At 37.8% G+C, this 17,754-nt stretch overlaps 1 protein-coding gene and 1 pseudogene across 1 annotated transcript; both read right to left on the bottom strand.

Annotated features, from left to right (window-relative positions):
• Positions 1-1,221: 1,221 nt before the first annotated feature.
• Positions 1,222-3,033, bottom strand: LOC127790172 (5-methyltetrahydropteroyltriglutamate--homocysteine methyltransferase-like; annotated as a pseudogene).
• Positions 3,034-11,478: 8,445 nt separating this feature from the next.
• On the bottom strand, positions 11,479-15,734 carry LOC127790231 (5-methyltetrahydropteroyltriglutamate--homocysteine methyltransferase-like). Its single transcript, XM_052319561.1, has 11 exons — positions 15,384-15,734; positions 15,213-15,300; positions 14,572-14,699; positions 14,085-14,476; positions 13,835-13,998; positions 13,576-13,656; positions 13,311-13,480; positions 13,119-13,224; positions 12,763-13,013; positions 12,466-12,667; positions 11,479-12,360 (listed from the first exon to the last, which is right to left on the bottom strand). Exons 1-11 carry the CDS (start codon positions 15,731-15,733, stop codon positions 11,968-11,970), a joined length of 2,325 nt encoding a protein of 774 aa, XP_052175521.1. The 5' UTR covers position 15,734; the 3' UTR covers positions 11,479-11,967.
• Between the last annotated feature and the right edge of the window lie 2,020 nt (positions 15,735-17,754).

Below are 17,754 nucleotides of genomic sequence, written 5' to 3'. Positions count from 1 at the left end.
CACGCTTCTATCCCCCAGCTAGATTTCTCTTTCTATTTTTTGATTTTTTTTTGCATCTTTGATTCTGAGTCTTTGTGGATGATTTTTTAGAGAATTTTCTCATGTTAACGAAAACACTCTTTTGTTTTTCCCTTTTTCCGTTTTACGGGTTATCCTATCGTAGGTTGATAGAGTAGAAGTGGAAGAAACTATTGGATTAGATTCTGGCATTTGTTGCTAATATTGGTTGGGAAACCCATACACAGTGAATCAAAAGTGAGTAAGTTATTTCTTCTTGGAAGCCATAACTGAATCCAAATTTAATCAGTTTGAACCACCCCAAAAAAGACAAAAACTATTCAAATAAGTGTCATGAACCTAGGGTTCATAACAGGTTTAAGAAGTAAGTGCTGGGAAATTGAGAGAGATAGATCTGAAGAAATGAAGGGAAATTAAGGAAGAACAAGGATCCGATAGAGAAATCCAAGAATAGAGGGGATTAGGGGAAGATTGGACAGAAATGGGGAAGAATTTAGAGAAATGAGGGAGAGTAGTAGAGAGAAATTGGAGGGAGATTGGTGAGAAATCTTAGAGAAAGAAATGAGAATTTCATTCAATCAATTCAAGCATAAAATTTTCCATCCTCAACTGTGGCTTATATATAGCCTTTCAGTTACCTAATGAAGAGAACCAAATACTTCCTCTTCCTCTTTGCCTAGCTGACTACTATGATAAAAAAAGATAAAACAGAAAAAAAAGGAAGAAGAGCAACTGGTGCAAGAGCTGTAAAATGGATTAAAATAGAGCTAGATCTATTACATTTTTGTCAGTTAAAAGCAAAAAGAAAGATGCTAAACCTCCAAAATCGTTGTAAAATAACATATGGATCAAATCTCTAACCAAAGAAGGAGAGGTCCTTACCGAAGAAGACAATGGCTAAAACAATTAGAGAGCCACTCCTTCAAAATAGCAATACAATTCCCTAGCAAACTATTGGATTAGATTTTGGCATTGTAGTTGTTTTTGGTTGGGTTGCTGTATTGAACAAAATGTTGTCAAACAAATTAAAAAACCCATACATGAGTAACAAAAGCAAACCCTTATAAAAATTAAATGTTCAGGTTACAACAACACCACCACAATTCTATCTCTACTGCCATTTGGATGAGTTAAAAGTAAAAAATCCACCCTTGAATATATGGCGTGCATTAAGTAGAGGAGGTGTCAAATTGTAGAACCTGGTCCCTAAAATGTCACAAGTCTTGGAAGTTGGTATCCTTGCTAAGCCAAAAATATCACTGATTAAGCCAAGGGCAGTTTGGTGTATCGTATAAACTTGCGCCATTTGGAGTTGGTGCCGGCATTGACAAGCGGGGTGTGGATCTGCTTGGCAGCAATCGCCATGTTTTGCAGGGCTAGCTTGACTTTAGTATACTTGCGAGTCTCTCGACCATGGCTTGGGTTCACCCACAACTCATTAGGCCCCAACACTTGCAGCATCTTGTTAATTCTATTCGCAATCTTCTTGGTTGACGGTATTCCTGGACGTTGAATGTCAAAGATGTTTGGGCCGATTCCAGCTCCGTACTTCACTCCCTCGTGGAAAACAAAGAGGAGCTTCTCGTGAGACCGGGAGTTCTCGATGGTGATGACGTTGGCATCATGTTGATGATGGAGTGGATACTGTCATTGATGTTGGAATAGCATATGTGGGTGCGGATTTGCAGTTATTGGGAAATAACGGACATTGAGATGAGCTTGTCGACAAATTAAATTCCAGATAACTGACAAGGAAAGAATGAGAAAGTACAAGATTAGGATATAACCCGGGTAGTGTCTTGTACATCGCATTTGTGTTTCTGAAGCAGTCAATTGCCCAGTGCAAGTAGGCAGTTTGCTCCAACTTCCTAAAAGGCAAATCCTCCCACAAACTGAGGTCATCAATTTGGACAACATTGATGCCAGCTTTCTCAAGATCCTCTACTTCATCCTTAATGGCCAAAGCAATTTGACATTAGGTTGTAAATTTGGGGATTATACATATAAGTCTCATGTTAGAAGTTAGTTTCACTAAAACTACCACAAAGATCAACTAATGAGATTCCTTCTTGTTGGTTTCCCGGATCACCTGGGCTGGTCATTTTGGACAGAAGACCAGTTAAGAATGGTCATTGGACGCGTGAGCATTCCCTTCATTGGGCGAGCAGTCATGCTCTGAGTCGCACTAGACTAGAAGTCGGTCATCGGATTGGGGCGACTCACATCACCGTAAATGATTGGTGGCTTCACGTAGGGAGATTCATATGATTGAACCCACCCATTAACGGTGAAGGCAAAACCGAACAATTGTTATTCGAAGTATTGGACCATATCATTTCTTTGAAAAGAAAACAAGCCAGAACTAGTTTAGGATACAGAGATCTTCAATGCCTGACATAATCTGTCAAGACTTCAATTTAATTAGCTAGTGAAGTTAGATATTACCTCAAGCCCTCCATGAACCAAGACATCAATATCAAGCTCTTCCTGGATCTTGACCACTTTGTTGATTTCCTTCGTGTTATCTTTAATGTAATCTTCCTTAGAGATCCCGTAGCAAAAGCATCATCAAAATATATGGGAGATAAATCGACAAGACATCAAGGAACATGAAGAAAAATGATCAGAATTCCATACTTCTTAGCCTTATATTCACGGCGCACTCTTCTGTGTTCAATTGTTTGGGGGAAAGAACCAATAGTGGTGGTAGGCAAGATTGGCTGGTTAAGCTTCTTCTATTGAGCATCCAGTCTGGCACTGACATTTGTAGGCCGGCTTGGGTAAGGACCCTTCTTCAAATCAACTATCATTGAAAATAGAAACAAGTGCTTGGTAAGAACAAAATGGTTTATGCATATTAGAACATAAAAAGATTTAAGGAATGAGCTTTTCACTTATGGCTTTTTGAACGGCTTCATTGGTGACCACTGGGGTGGACGTCCTTGAAGCCTGAGCAGTAGCATTAGTAGAGAAGATTTTTTGAAATTGAGCCAATAAGAGTGAGCAATATGGCATTCACACATGGGTAATCGCAAATTACCATGAAGCGAGCTATAGATCGGGAAGTCCACCAACCTTGAAAGCTTATTTGACTAAATTGACTAACTCAAGCACACAAAATATATATATATATATATAGTGAGTTTTAGAGAGGGGGAGAGGAAGAAGAGATGGAATGTAGGGGATGGGAATTGGGCGACCGGAGCCTTGAGCTGAGCAGACGCAACTAGAGTTGAGGAGGGGACAAAATGGGTTTTTGAATTTTTTTTACTGCTTTTGCCAAATGTGATGAGCTGGGGAGGAGACAAAAAGGGTTTTTGAATTTTTTTTGCAGCTTTTGCCAAATGTGACGTCGTGCCATCGTATTGTTCTAGAAGGGCAAACTATTGGATTGGATTTTGGCATTGTGGCTGATTTTGGTTGGCCTTTTGTTGAACAAATTGTTGTCAAAACAATTGAAAAACCCATACACGAGTAACAAAGGAAATGCTACTTGGACAATTTGGCCAATAGCCTTGGTGACAATCCAAATTTATCGCGATATTTTGACACCAAAATATCGCGATATGTTCAACCCAAAATTAGCTTAAATACCCACCCACGCCGCCTTCTCTCTCTCTCTCTCTCGGACACCTTTATTGTTGTCGGCATCTCTTCTCTCCCCCCCCCCCCCCTATCACATCTCTTCCACCTTACTCGCCCGTACTGAAGCAAGATCCCACCCGCGCAAAAATCCATCTCACATTGCCATTGCCGCTGACGTTGGTAGTCACCCCTCACCTACTCTCTCTCTCTCTCTCTCTCTCTCTCTCCACCGCATCTCTTTCAACTCACTCGCTCGCACTAAAGCAAGAATCCACAAGTATCGGATGCCCCTATTGGCTTAATCTCCCACTACTGCCGGGGACGATCTCTCACATTTCCAGCCTCAGATCAGACTCACTTTGCGACCAGTACAACTTCGATGTGCGTCTCCTCCTGCCGTCGTTGGGCCTCACCATCAGCAGCGTTTGTCCTCAACACCCTTCCAGCAGCGGCTGATATTGGATTTGACTGTATTTTCACCGTGAAAGTGGCTTCGATCTATGAGAAGATAAGTCTTTTAGTTTTATTAGCAATTATTTTCAGCACATATCCATGATATATATGTATATATATGTGTGTGTTGGGTTTGGTCGAAAGTTTAAGCTTAGATCTATGGAGATTTAGCCGTTGATTCTTGCTGGTTTTTGGATATGTTGGTCGATAGGGATAAGGGTGTTGGGTGGTTGTCTCTGATCGCCGAAAACCATTAGCCATGGTGGCCAGTGGTTGCTGCCAATGTGTTTACACGCGTGTTGGGTTTAGCCAAAAGTTTAAGCTCATATTTATAGAGATTCAACCATTCGATTATGTTGGTTTTTGGGTATGGTTGTCGATGGGTATGAGGGTGTTGGGTGGTTGACTCTAATCGCTGGAATCCACTAGCCAGTGGCCATTAACAGTGCATTTTTCAGGTCTGTCGAAAATTAAAAATAAGATCTATGAAAATTCAGTTGTTAAATCTGACCCGCTTTTGTGTATGTTAGCCTCGCTTTGACTTGGTGTTTCTAATCATAGGTATAGTTGTTGAATTGATAATCGAAATCCTTATTCTATGAATCGTGAATCAAGAAAAGAATCGAATCGAATCATAAGATTCGGTACACATTTTCAATTTCAATTTTAAATAATATATATTTATAAAAAATAAATAAATAATATTAAAATTATACCAAAAGTATATTCATGTTGCCTTTAAATTCAAATTGTACTAAATCAAATCACTTTCAATTTAACAAGCTAGAAAAAAAGAAAGAAAAAAAACTACAATTATTAGTATTAGGCTACTAATAAATTCTATTGTCTGTAATCTTCAGTAGTTATCAATCATATTCATCTTCAAGTTGAAGAGCATCATCATCTTCATCATCTTCTTTGTCTTCAAATATAGCCAAATCCACTTGCTCTCCATCCTCTACATCTTTCTTACTATCAATCATTTCTAAATTAAATTCTTCTTCCACTTTGTCTTCATCAACTTTTACTTTTTCTTTTCTATCCAACTTCAATTTCCTTGGCCCTATATTATACAATATAACATATTAGAATTCAACTCAAACTTACACAAACACATTAACTTAGTTTTATGAAGTGGGAAACTATAAAGTATAGATATATACCTTTTTCTATTATTACATCGTTGAATATCTCCATCATCTTCAAAGCATTCATTAGCATCCACCCATGAATTATCTTGGGGTAAACAAGGGTTTTCTTGTTCGGTAATCCATTCATCATCGGACTCCATATCACTCAAACAAATAGGATTATAATTTTCACCTCTTTTCTCACTCTTGGCTTGCCTCAATTCAAGGTGAATGTTATACTTCACAAAGACAAGCATTTAATCTTTGTTATCCCAAACGATTTCTCTTTTTGGAATGGACATGCTCAAATGTGCTCCAAATTCTTTCTCATCCTGTAGCACTACATGTGAGACTCAAGACTCGTATGGCAAGGTCTTGCAACTCTTTGCATTCTTTCCCATAGCTTTCCCACCATAAAGCTAAGATAGAAAAATGGAAAACTAATTAGTCTTAATTAGTTTGAAGGAGCTAAGAATTGAAATTTGAAAATGCAAACGTTAAATCAAAATAATACCCAATTGATTCTTGTCTCTTGTTAAAGTAGCCATGCTCATGCTAAACAATCCTTCTCATTTTTTAAACTTTTATAATTGCTCATCAATTTTGAGTCTTGTTTCAATATTCGGATACATCTTTTCTATTATCTTATACAAACCAACTTTAACTTTCATATCCGCATTAAAAGACTCATTATATTGAAACCTTAAAAAAATGCAATATAAGTAAGAAATAATAAAGCATATACAAGAATTTGTTGGTTATAGGAAATATGATTTTAGAAACTCACTTGTGATTAAGAAAATATCTTGTTGTATGGAGTGGCCTATGAAGTTGCAAATCCCATCTTGCATCAATAATGTTCCAAATGCGCTCATGCCATATCTTTTAATGGTTGAAATTTTGTGCAATTTTCTCATTTGCCCTGTCCATCGCTTCATATATGTATTCCATTCCTGGTTTCACATCTCCATCAACAAGTCTTGAAACTTTTAACAAGTGGACTTACACACTTCAAGCAATACTTGATTGATTTTCAAAACTTGTCATCGGTTAACAAGATTGCTCCCACTTTAATTGCATCCACCTTAGAAGCATAATGACTTTTAGCCCACTTTTCCGATGCAAATATAGCCCCCAGAGGAATCTTGTTTTCCTCAAAACTCCTCAATGTAATACATGATGTGGCAAACCTTATAACTCTTGGCATCTTCAACTCTATCTTCTTAGAGAACTTTCTAAACATGCTAAGAACCCAAGCATGTCTATAAATGTATACACAAACTTCTTTAGCCTTTTTTATTATAGATGTGAAAATAGGCAACCCACCTATATCATGCAAGATCAAATCAATGCAATGTGCTTGTCTAAAATAATTTTTTTCTTTTCTCCATCAACAAGTCACCAGTAGCTACGTAGGCCAAAGCACTATCAATCACCACTTGAATAACATTTTCCTCCACCAATGAGTCAAACAACTCAAATAACTTTTGTGTATTTATAATAACATTTGAAGTGTTAATAGATTTAAGAAAAATTGTTCCACTTGGACAATTCACCAAAAAGTTTGTAAGAGACCTACTTTTCCTATTCGTCCACCCATCTGACATCAAAGTACAACCAGTCTTTTACCATTCTTTTTTATACTTCTCTAGCATTGAGTTTACATTGTCGACTTCCTTCTTAAAAAATGTAACTCTAGCCTCGTGATAAGTAGGGAAGTTTTAAACCCTTACCATATTCACCAACCACTTCCTCATTGAAGCAAAAAAATGACTTTTTTACTAAAACGAAAGGCAATACATGCCCGTACAAAAATCTACAAATACTACGAGCAACTGGCTCCCTTTCTTAACCATTGCATTTAAAGTTTGTTGTTTTTCATTCCCTTTAGTGACAAAGGCATCCATACTAGTTTTTCTTTTTCCTTCTACTATTTGAACTTCTTTCTCTTTTTCTTGGAAACATTCTTTTTCATTCACTTTTTGGCTTTCAAATTCTCCTAAGATTTGAATACAAAATTCCGTCACATTATTTGGACATTGTGTACAAGGAGCCACACTATCATGATCACATGCAAAATGGTGTTTCGTTCGATTTATCTCTCCCCATTTTTCAAGTCTATTATAATTGCACTTTAAGTTCATCCTATTTCCTTTAATCCAAGAGCAACATTTATAGGTAGGATCATTACTCTTTTTGTAGATCATTTTTTTTTTATCTTGACGCCATATTCAACGAGAAAGAAAGCAATATTCTTCTTCTAACATTAAAAAACAACATAAAGTTAAACTTTTAAAATAGAAAACAATAAAATACCATTGAAGAAAATAAAATTGAAAATAATATAAATTAGTTGAAAACTAGAAGTTTCACCGTATAAAAAGAAATAACATTGAAAATAATATGAATTAGTTGAAAATTAAAAGAAGCAGAACAAATTTGAACAGACAATAAAACAAGCCAGAAAAAATTAAAAGAAAAAAAGAGAGCATCGCAGTGCAGCAACAAGAAAAAAAAACAAAAAACAAAATAATAACAAGTTAACAACTACAAAATAGGTTGTTTGATAATCTCAAAGTCAACAAAAACAACCGGTGCCTGGTAATAAGCCTGAGTGGTGGAGTCTCATGCCCCAGCTACCCACACCTGTGATCTCTCTTTGTTGGCATGTGAGCCTCATGCCCATAAGGTACCAGGCACATGAAAAATTATGATATCACTTTTTAACGATGAAAAATGGTTTGACCACAGAAGTGGCTATAGAAAATCGAGAACAAGGTGGACACCTCCAACACTCATCAAGACTCCCAAGTTGGATTTTCTCTAAGAATAGGCATATAAACATTGGTTTTAATCAATGCAATCTTCTTCTTAGGAGTCGTACGATATCAGATAAAGCAAAGAAGAAAGAAGAGAAAGAAGAAAACAATGCACCTTGAACAGAACATGAAGTCTAGCGGTTGCAACTTTTTCCTTTTTCACCTCATCTCTATTTCAGTTTTGTGATTTGTCCAATTCACTTGATTCTATAGATTCTTTGCTGATTCTTTCGATTCACGGTTGATTCTAAGGGATTTTTTATTCACTTTACAGATTCGACTCGATTTCTCTTTGAATCGTAGGCTCTAATCGTGGGAATCTCCTACCGGCGGCCGTAGTTATGGCTGGTTTAGGCTGTTTTTAGGGTTGGCCTAGTTGGTTCATGGGCTAGCCCATTGTGTTTGGGGGGGCTGGGTCTGGCTGAGTTGTTGCAGCCCTTGGGTCGGTCCAAAAACCCATTTTGTTGACCCGTTCGACCCTAATCGATTACTTTTCCTTTAGTCAGTTAGGATAGACATTTTAGATCTTGTATTTATTTAATTCTTAAGTAATTTGAGTTGCCCTGTGTTGTTTTTTGATAGTGTGATGATTTGGGTTGTTGAAATGGAAATCAAAGAACATGATTTGTTTCTTTATTGTGTTGTGTGCATATTAAAGTGTTTGATAAACAGCCTATAGAAAGTTGTTAATCCATGGAAACTTTGTATATCACTGACATTTTTAGGGGTTGGCCACTCTCTAATAGCTCGCACTTTTTCCTCATCTACCTTTATGCCTTCTTTGCTTATAACAAAACCTAAGAACAACAAGCTCTCACTCATAAAAGTACACTTCTTCAAATTAGCATAAAGTTTGTTTTTCCTCAACACACTCAACATCTCGAATATGCCCCTCATACTTATTAATAGACTTACTATATATCAAAATATCATCAAAATACATCACAACAAATTTACCAATGAAAGGGCGTAATACTTAATTCATTAGTCTTATGAAAGTGCTTGGTGTATTGGTTAGTTCAAAGGGCATGACTAACCACTCAAACAAACCATCTCTTGTCTTGAAAGTCGTCTTCCACTCATCTCCAGGTTGAATTCTGATTTGATGATAACCACTTCTAAGATCAATTTTGGTAAAAATCACAGCCCCATCAAGTTGATCAAGCATGTCATCGAGCTTAGGAATTGGGAATTTGTACCCAATAGTAATTTTGTTAATGACTCTATTGTCAACACACATCCTCCAACTCTCATCTTTCTTTGGTGTCAATAATATTGGCACTGCACATGGACTCATGCTAGTCTGAATGTGTCATTTTCTCAACAATTCCTCTACCTGCTCACGCAGAATCTCATTCTCCCTAAGACTCATCTTGTAGTGTGGTAGGTTAGGCAAGCTAGCACCAGGAACCAAGTCAATGTGGTGTTGAATATCCCTTATAGGAGGTAGCTCATTAGGCAACTCTCCTGGAACCACATCATGAAATTCCTCCAACAATCCTTACACTTCCATTGGAATTTGATTTACTTTCGGTGGCTCATTCACGCTCTTTCCCTTGATAACCAATAAGTGAACCTCTCGAGTATCCTTACACTCCCTCACAAACTGAGTGTGCTTATGTGTAATGGTAAGAAAATTTCGTCCCTCCACTTTAGAAGCTTTGGTTTGGTTCTTTTCCACTATGGGTAATAAAGTATAACGCACATCTTCTTTCTCAAGCCAATATGTGTTCTTCCTACCTGAGTGCTTAGCATCCACATCAAATTACCAAGGCCTTCCAAATAAAATATGGCAAGCATCCATATCAACAATATCACAATAAATTTCGTCGTAGTACTTACCAATAGAGAAAGGCACCCTGCAACATTCATCTATATGTATGCCACCAATTTTTTTGATCCATCGAATCATGTAAGGGTTGGATGCTTTTCAGGAGTTAACTGCATCTTTGCCACGACGTCTCTTCCTATGATGTTCTCCTGACTTCCACTATCAATAATTAACTCAAAAATTTTTCCTCTCATCGTACACCTCGTGCGAAAAAGCTTATGTTGTTGAGTAGTATCTTCATTCTTTTGAGATAGCATTAACTTCCTCACTGCACATGTATATTCCCCATGTCCATAATCTTTTTCGTCATCCTCCCATTATGCCCACAATATACTTCCTCTTTAGCAACATTTTTCTCTTCTTTTATTACAATGTTAACTATTTTCCTCCTTAGGCAACCACTAGATCGATACCCAACCTCATTGCACTTGAAACATTTTAAAAGAATAAGCTTTGTATAAGGATTAGGGGATTTTGGAAGATTAGTAGTACCTCGAATGTTTTCCCCCGTTGTAGTCTTATTAGGGTTGACTATATAGGGTGGATTGAAGGGTCGCGCTCCCTGAACCGACTTTTCTTTATCAAAAGTTGCTTGTTTATTTTCATTCTCATTATGCCGACGATAACTATCATTACAAGCTCTCTCACTCAATATTAACTCAGCCTGTAAAGCTAAGTTCATTGCTTCTTGCACATTCAGAACCATCTGAACCCCAATTTTATCACGAATAGTAGGCTTCAATCCATTCAAGTAACGAGCTGCTTGTTGATTGTCACTTTCTGACAATTGGTTTCTCTCTGCCAATCGTAGAAACTCAGAGGTATATTCATTCACTCTTCATTCCCTGTGCACATCTTTGATAAGCTTCAAACATATATTGTTCATAGTCAGGGGGTAAAAACCTATCTCTTAACAATTGTTTCATTCGTCTTCATTTCCGAACTAGTTATCGGCCTTCTCTCAATCTCGTCTCTCTTAATCGCTCCCATCAAATAGATACACCGCCCTTCAATTTATAAGCCATTAACTTAACTTGTCATTTATTTGGGATCTTCATGTATTCGAAAAAACGGTCAACCTCAATGATCCAATTCAGGAATCCCTCAATATCAAGATCTCCACTAAAGGTAGAAATGTCAACTTTTAGTTTAATACTCATCGTTGCCCTAGTGGTTGTGCTGATGCGCATTCCTCTTAACCCCTCTACCACCAAGGTTAGCTATTGCTCGACCAAAATCATCCTCTTCATCGCTATCTTCAATCATTGGTCTTCTAGGATTAACAAGGACATGATTAATGGGTGGTTTTCTCGCTCTAGCTTGATTCACCCCATTATTCAAGTTCTTGTCATTATCAACTTGTAGTAAGGTGCCCAATTGGTTGCTAATTTGCTCCAATCGGTGCTGGATATTATGAGTTATTTCCCGTTGTTCTTCGATTGCTCTCCTAACTGCGAACAACTCCTGATTATCGTCACGAGGCTGGTTGCTACCGTTACCTTCAAGATTGACCATCTGATTGGTTGATTAACTGCTTTGATACCACCTGATGCAGTGTGTAGCGCATGTGTAAAAAAAAATATACCAAATAAACCCTTGAAAGAATAAACCTCATTGGTTGAAGCTTGGCTTTCAAGAAGACGCAAAAACAAGATTGTTTTGTTAAGAAACACAAATAGGCTGTTGAAATTTGATAGAAAAAAACTTGATTACAAACTCTAGATTCTAGGCATTTATTATATTTGGCTAATTCAAATTCGTCTAATATTTGTAAATAAAATTCAACTAAAATCCTAATAAAAATAAAATTCTAATCCAACATAAAGTAGAATCCTAAATCAAGTAGAAACATGAAGTTGAATCCTATATCAAATAGAATTCTAAAACTTAGGAAGTGTTAAAATAACATGAAGTAGAATTCTAAATTTTAAGAAATATTAAAATATTATTCCGGCGTAGTTGGGTTGGCTTTGGGCCGGGTCTTGATTGGTGACCGCATCAGGGAGACACAAGTCATGACTTCTAGGATTATTCAAGTGAAAAACTCCACTCGAATATCTTTGTTGCCCACTGGGGTGTAGTTATTCAAAATTGGATGCTGGTATTCTTGCTAAGCCAAAAATATCGCTGATTACGCCGAGGGCAGTCTGGCGTACAGTATAAACATGGAATTGGCGCCGGTACTGACAAGCTGGGTGCGGATCAGCTTGGCAGCAGCCACCATGTTCTGCAGGGCTAGCTTCACTTCAGTATGCTTGCGAGTCTCGGGACCACAACCTGGGTTCACCCACAACTCATTAGGCCCCAACGCTTGCAGCATCTTGTTGATTTTGTCCGTAATCTCCAGGGTTGACGGTATATCTGGACGCTGAATGTGAAAGACGCAGGGGCTGAATCCAGCACCGTACTTCACTCCCTCGTGCAAAACAGACAGGAGCTTCTCAATGGTGATGACATCGGCATCCATGTCGATGATGGAAGGGATAATGTCATTGACGTTGGAAGAGCATATGTGGGTGTGGATCTGCAGTTATTGGGAAATAACGGACATTGATATGAGCTTGTCGACGAATTAAATTCCACTTAACTGACGGGGAAAGAATGAAAAAGTACAAGATTAGGATATAACTTGGGTAGTGTCCTGGACACCACAGTTTGTGATTCCGAAGCTGTCAACTGCCCAGTGCAAGTAGATAATTTGCTCCAACTTCGTAAAAGGCAAGCCCTCCCACAAGCCGGGATCATCAATTTGGACGACACTGATGCCAGCTTTCTCAAGATCCTTTACTTCATCTTTAATGGCCAAAGCAATCTGATAGCAGGTTGTAAATCTGGGGAGTAGCCATATAGGTGTCAATGTTAGTAGTTAGTTTCACTAAAACTACCACCATGATCAACTAATGATCTTGTTGGTTTCCAGTATCACCTGGGCTGGTCATTTCGGACAAAAGACCAGTTCAGAATGGTCACTGGACCCGTGAGCATTGCCTTCACTGGGCGAGCAGTCATGCTCTGAGCCTCACTGGACCAGAAGACGGTCATGGGATTGGGGCGCCACACATCACCGTAGATGATTGGTGGCTTCACGTAGAGAGATCCATATGATTGAACCCACCCATTAACAGTGAAGGCAAAACCAGACAATTGCTCTCCGAAGTACTCAACCGTATGATTTCTCTGAAAAGAAAACAAGCCAGAACTAGTTTAGGATACGGAGATCTTCAGTGCCTGACATAATCCCTCGATACTTCAGTTTAATCAGCTTGTCAAGTCAGATATTACCTCAGGCCCTCCGTGAACCAAGACATCAATATCAAGCTCTTCCTGGATCTTGACAACTTTGCTGATTTCCTCCTTGATAGCCTTAACGTAATCTTCCTCAGAGATCCTGTAGCAAAAGCATCATCAGAATATATGGGAGATAAATGGACAAGACATCAGGGAACACGAAGAAAAATTATCAGAATTCCATACTTCTTAGCCTTATATTTACGGCGCAGTCTTCTGAGTTCAATTGTTTGAGGGAAAGAGCCAATAGTGGTGGTAGGCAAGACTGGCAGGTTAAGCTTCTTCTGTTGAGCATCCAGTCTGGCGCTGACATTTGTAGGCCGCCTTGGGTAAGGACTCTCAATCAAATCAGCAATCTGTGAAAATAGAAACAAGTGCTTGGTAAGAACAAATTGGTTTATGCAGATCAGAAAAATGGATTTAATGAATGAGCTCTTCAGTCTTCACTTACGGCCTTTTGAACGGCTTCATTGGTGACCCTTGGGGAGGACTTCCTTGAAGCCTGAGCAGCAGCATTAGCAGAGAAGAATTCCTGAAATTGAGCCAATAACAGTGAGCAATATGGCATTCACACATGGGTAATCGCAAATTACCATGAAGTAAAGCTCATAGATCAGAAAGGCCACCAGCCTCTAAAGCTTATTTGACTAATTTGACTAACACACTCCAACAAAGAAATACATTCTATAACATAAAGCAAATAAGTATACCTTATCCTTCTGACCAGCCAATGCCTTCGCCAAGGCATTCACTTCAACAACTTTTTGAGCGGCAAATGCTAGCCACGATTTGAGTTCATCGTCCAGCTTGGTCTCATTAGCGAGGTCAACAGCGGTGTGGAGAAGTGAGCAAGATGTAGAGACAAGCAGCTTATCTGCCCAACAGAATCATAATTAGAATGGACTAACAGCAAGGATTTGACATCTACAACCATGCAACGTCATGAGCAAAGAATGATACCTTTCCCCACAGTGCCCTCAAGAGATTCCAAGATGCTAAGAGATGTAGCAAAATCATTGGCCCAGATGTTTCTTCCATCAACCACACCAGCAAACAGGCATTTACCCCCCGGAAAACCACCCTTGATCAAGTCAAGAGTTTTTGTTCCACGAACCAAATCAAAACCAAAAGCAGTAACACCCTTCAGAGTAGTAAGGGTTTTAAATGCCTCAGGAGGAACATCGGCAAAGTAAGTCTCAACGAGAACATTCAGGCCAGAAAGGGATGATTCTAGCTGAGAGTAGGCAGTAGTGAATGCTTGCAATTGGTGAGATTCAAGATCCTTCACAAGGGTGGGCTCGTCAAACTGAATCCATGATGCACCAGCTGCCTTCAACTCTGCTACAACTTCCCTGCATAGGAATTTTTGCAAGATTATATCAATATAGCATTGGGATATACAAATTACTGATCAGAGGAACTCTATACAGTCATTCGAGTCTCTTACTGGTAGATTGGAAGGATTTTGTCCAGGAGGGAGAGGAGATCAAATGATTTCTCTACTCCCTTTGCAGGTTTTGAGAGCAATAAGTAGGAAACCGGACCAACAAGAACTGGAACAGTATCTACTCCATGCTGCACGAAACAATAAAGTATCTTATTTAATAGACTGAAAGTAGCTAACTAGAGCAATAAAGTCTATGACAGAATGCCCTTAGCGCAGGATACCAACTCTTATGAAAATGCTGCAAGGACAAAATGACATAACTGGAGGTAATTTGCAATTCAAATAGTCCTCATCCATAACCGATCACTTTACTTCTGTCTTTATAACTGATTCAAATGGAGCAGCAGTTATCCAGAAAACTTGTAATTTTGAAATCCGTTCCTTAACGTTATAGGCTTGTAAAATTTTGAATGTTCAGAAGGATTCAATTTCAAAAGAAAATTTCATTGTTTTTTATTCTAAATTGGACCTAGGCAAACATATGAGCCACATTATACCTACAGTCTTGCACCAGAGACACAAAATACTCTTATGCTGTTGTGAATTATCAAAATATGTCAATTTCAAGTTACTGAGATCTCAATTATTAACTCAAGAAAATGTACAAAATAAAGAATGGAAGAATGCTCCAGTTCACATACCCCCTTGGCTTCCTTGTACTCGTCCACTGCCTTGTGAGAAGCATAAGAAAACTTGACTTGAGGCCCCAACTCAGGGACAATGAAGTGGCTGCATCAACCCATCAAGAATATATCATCAGCAGAGGTGTCAAATCTAAAAATTGAAGTATGTGATTAGGGCTGATTACTTACTAGTCGGTGTCAAACCACTTGGTCATCTCCATAGCAGGTACAGAGGCATTTCCTCTGGCCATGTAGAAGTAAGTGTCAAATCCGATCTCACCACCGGTCCAGCTATATCTGGGGGGAACAGCTCCAAGCATTGCTGTTGTGTCAAGCACCTGATCATAGTAAGAGAATGTGTTGCTGGGAATGTGCTTGATTCCAGCACTAGCCATCTGCTTCCAGATGGATTCTCTTATATCAGCTGCCACCTTTTTCAAGTCTTCGGCACTGCTCTTCCCATCCCAGAAAGATTCCAAAGCAAACTTCAGCTCTCTCTTTGGGCCCATGCGAGGATATCCGACGATGTGGGAGGCCATTTTTTTCCTGGCCACCAACAATACTAGAATAATCTATCGCATTATATATTTTACATAAATATTAAGAGTGTTTGATTACACACATTTATCATGAAAAATATGTAATTATTATACATTTTTTTATAGAAAGCAATCAAATACTCTTAATTTTTTTATGAAAAAATTATGTATGATATAAGCATTTAAAATTATTTTTTTCATAAAATTGATTTTTCATTGGGTGAGATGGTTTTTATTTTTAGATAATATTACTTAAAATTTAATTATTTAATTATAGATAATGCAATTAGACAAACCTTAATTGTTAATAAAAGTAAAAACACCTAATATGGGTACTCAGCAGAGCAGTCTGAAGCGCAATGATTTTTCAATCGATGAAGCATGAGACAGCATGTGAATTAGGGCACTCGTTTTGGTAGGCAACAGACAGACCAAAACTCAAATGAAAAGAAAGTTAAGTTCAAAATTGTTCACAGGGAACACTATACCACGAAGACAATGTGAGTGGGGGAAAATGGGCATTGTTGAAAATATTAAGTTATTCCATCAATGATATATTTTGAAGTGATGGGATGAAAATCTGAATTTTATATGGAAGTTCGATTTCTATTCAATTCTATGGTATTACCAACAACATAGTGACGGAAGGAGTGACTCAGTGTATGATATATTTTGAAGTGATGGGATGAAAAGCCAAACTCCCTTGTGTAAGCTAAGCCTGGGAGCTTAAATTCAATTTCAAAGTTTGACAAATTGAGTGAGTTTAGTGATTTACTAAATAATAATAGTTAAATCTTAACTCAACTTAATATGATCAATTTATGGGACAGTTGTACATAACTAAACTTATATTATTTGTCTCAATTAAATACAATCATTGAGGTACAAATTAACCCAGATTTATGGTACGGACAATTTTGTAAAACAGTTTACATTTTTTGATTAATTTAAGAAATTGCATGAAACGTCTCGTCACTCCTTTGGTAAAGAAAATAAAAGTTAGTGACAAACACTAAAAAACTTGGATACTAATTTTAATCACATAAAATTATATGATACCTAAACACTAGCATTTATAGGTATTTTATATAGTATAAAAATATATTATGAAATATGGATGTTTCATGGATAATAAAATAAATATTATATAAAAACCATTTAGTCATTATTCGTACAGAGAGTCTTTAGAAGGTTAAAAACAATCAGTCTTGGCACTCTGTACAAATAGCACAACTCATTGCGACATATTCTTTGTGCACTCACCTCTCAAACTCGCCCAGTACAAATAGAAGGGGAAATCATAACGAGTACAACTTTGTTGTTGGTAGACAATAGACACAAATCAAAAAACAGGAAAACAGAAAAGAAAATGGTTCCTTCGAAGTTTTTAAGCAGCACTTTCCCACCAAAACAACGCGACGAGGGCATTCTTACGAAACAAGTTATTCGATCAGTGATATTTGTCTAAGGGATGGATGAAAATTAGATAGTTGGAATTTTTCATGAAAGTTCCATTTCCACGGCATTAACAAACAAACAAAAGTCCCTGTGTGCCAGATCCATGAACAACATACAGATCTAAAATACAAAAACAGAGCAACCGCATGAAATAAGAACAAGACGCCGAACGGTAAGTATGGGAATAACTTCATGGGTATCTATGATTCCACCTAATGGTAAGTAGCAAAAAGCGGTTTTAAGAACTGAAAATAGATGGAAATACAGCAAGATAGTTAACGGCAGCAAAGAAAGAGAGAGTCAGTCGTGTCTGTCTGTCTGTCTGTCTGTCTTGTCTGATACAGAGGGGGAGACAGAGAGTGTTTTGGGTCATTTACACAGGGGCAAAATAGTCATTTTATCACCCCTGTAAACAATCTGTAAAAGTCATTCTGTACAAATAGCACAACTCATCGTGATATATCCTCTGTGCACTCACCTGTCAAACTCGCCCTGCACAAATAGAAGGCGAAATCATAACTAGTACAACACAAAACAAAAAACAGGAAAAAAGAAAAGAAAAT

Source organism: Diospyros lotus, chromosome 14, assembly GCF_014633365.1.
Source record: "Diospyros lotus cultivar Yz01 chromosome 14, ASM1463336v1, whole genome shotgun sequence".
Classification (NCBI taxonomy): domain Eukaryota; kingdom Viridiplantae; phylum Streptophyta; class Magnoliopsida; order Ericales; family Ebenaceae; genus Diospyros; species Diospyros lotus.
Note: the sequence above shows the minus strand (reverse complement) of the source record. Positions and strands in the feature narration are given on the sequence as shown.

What these genes read in the sequence shown, in the direction of transcription:
- LOC127790231 (XM_052319561.1), bottom strand. Translation starts at nt 15,733, where the DNA reads ATGGCCTCCCACATCGTCGGATATCCTCGCATGGGCCCAAAGAGAGAG. An exon ending in ATGAAGCCGTTCAAAAGGCC is followed by an intron (nt 13,481 to 13,575) that starts GTAAGTGAAGAC and finishes CTATTTTCACAG; the next exon opens with ATTGCTGATTTGATTGAGAG. An exon ending in TGGTTCACGGAGGGCCTGAG is followed by an intron (nt 13,014 to 13,118) that starts GTAATATCTGAC and finishes TTTTCTTTTCAG; the next exon opens with AGAAATCATACGGTTGAGTA.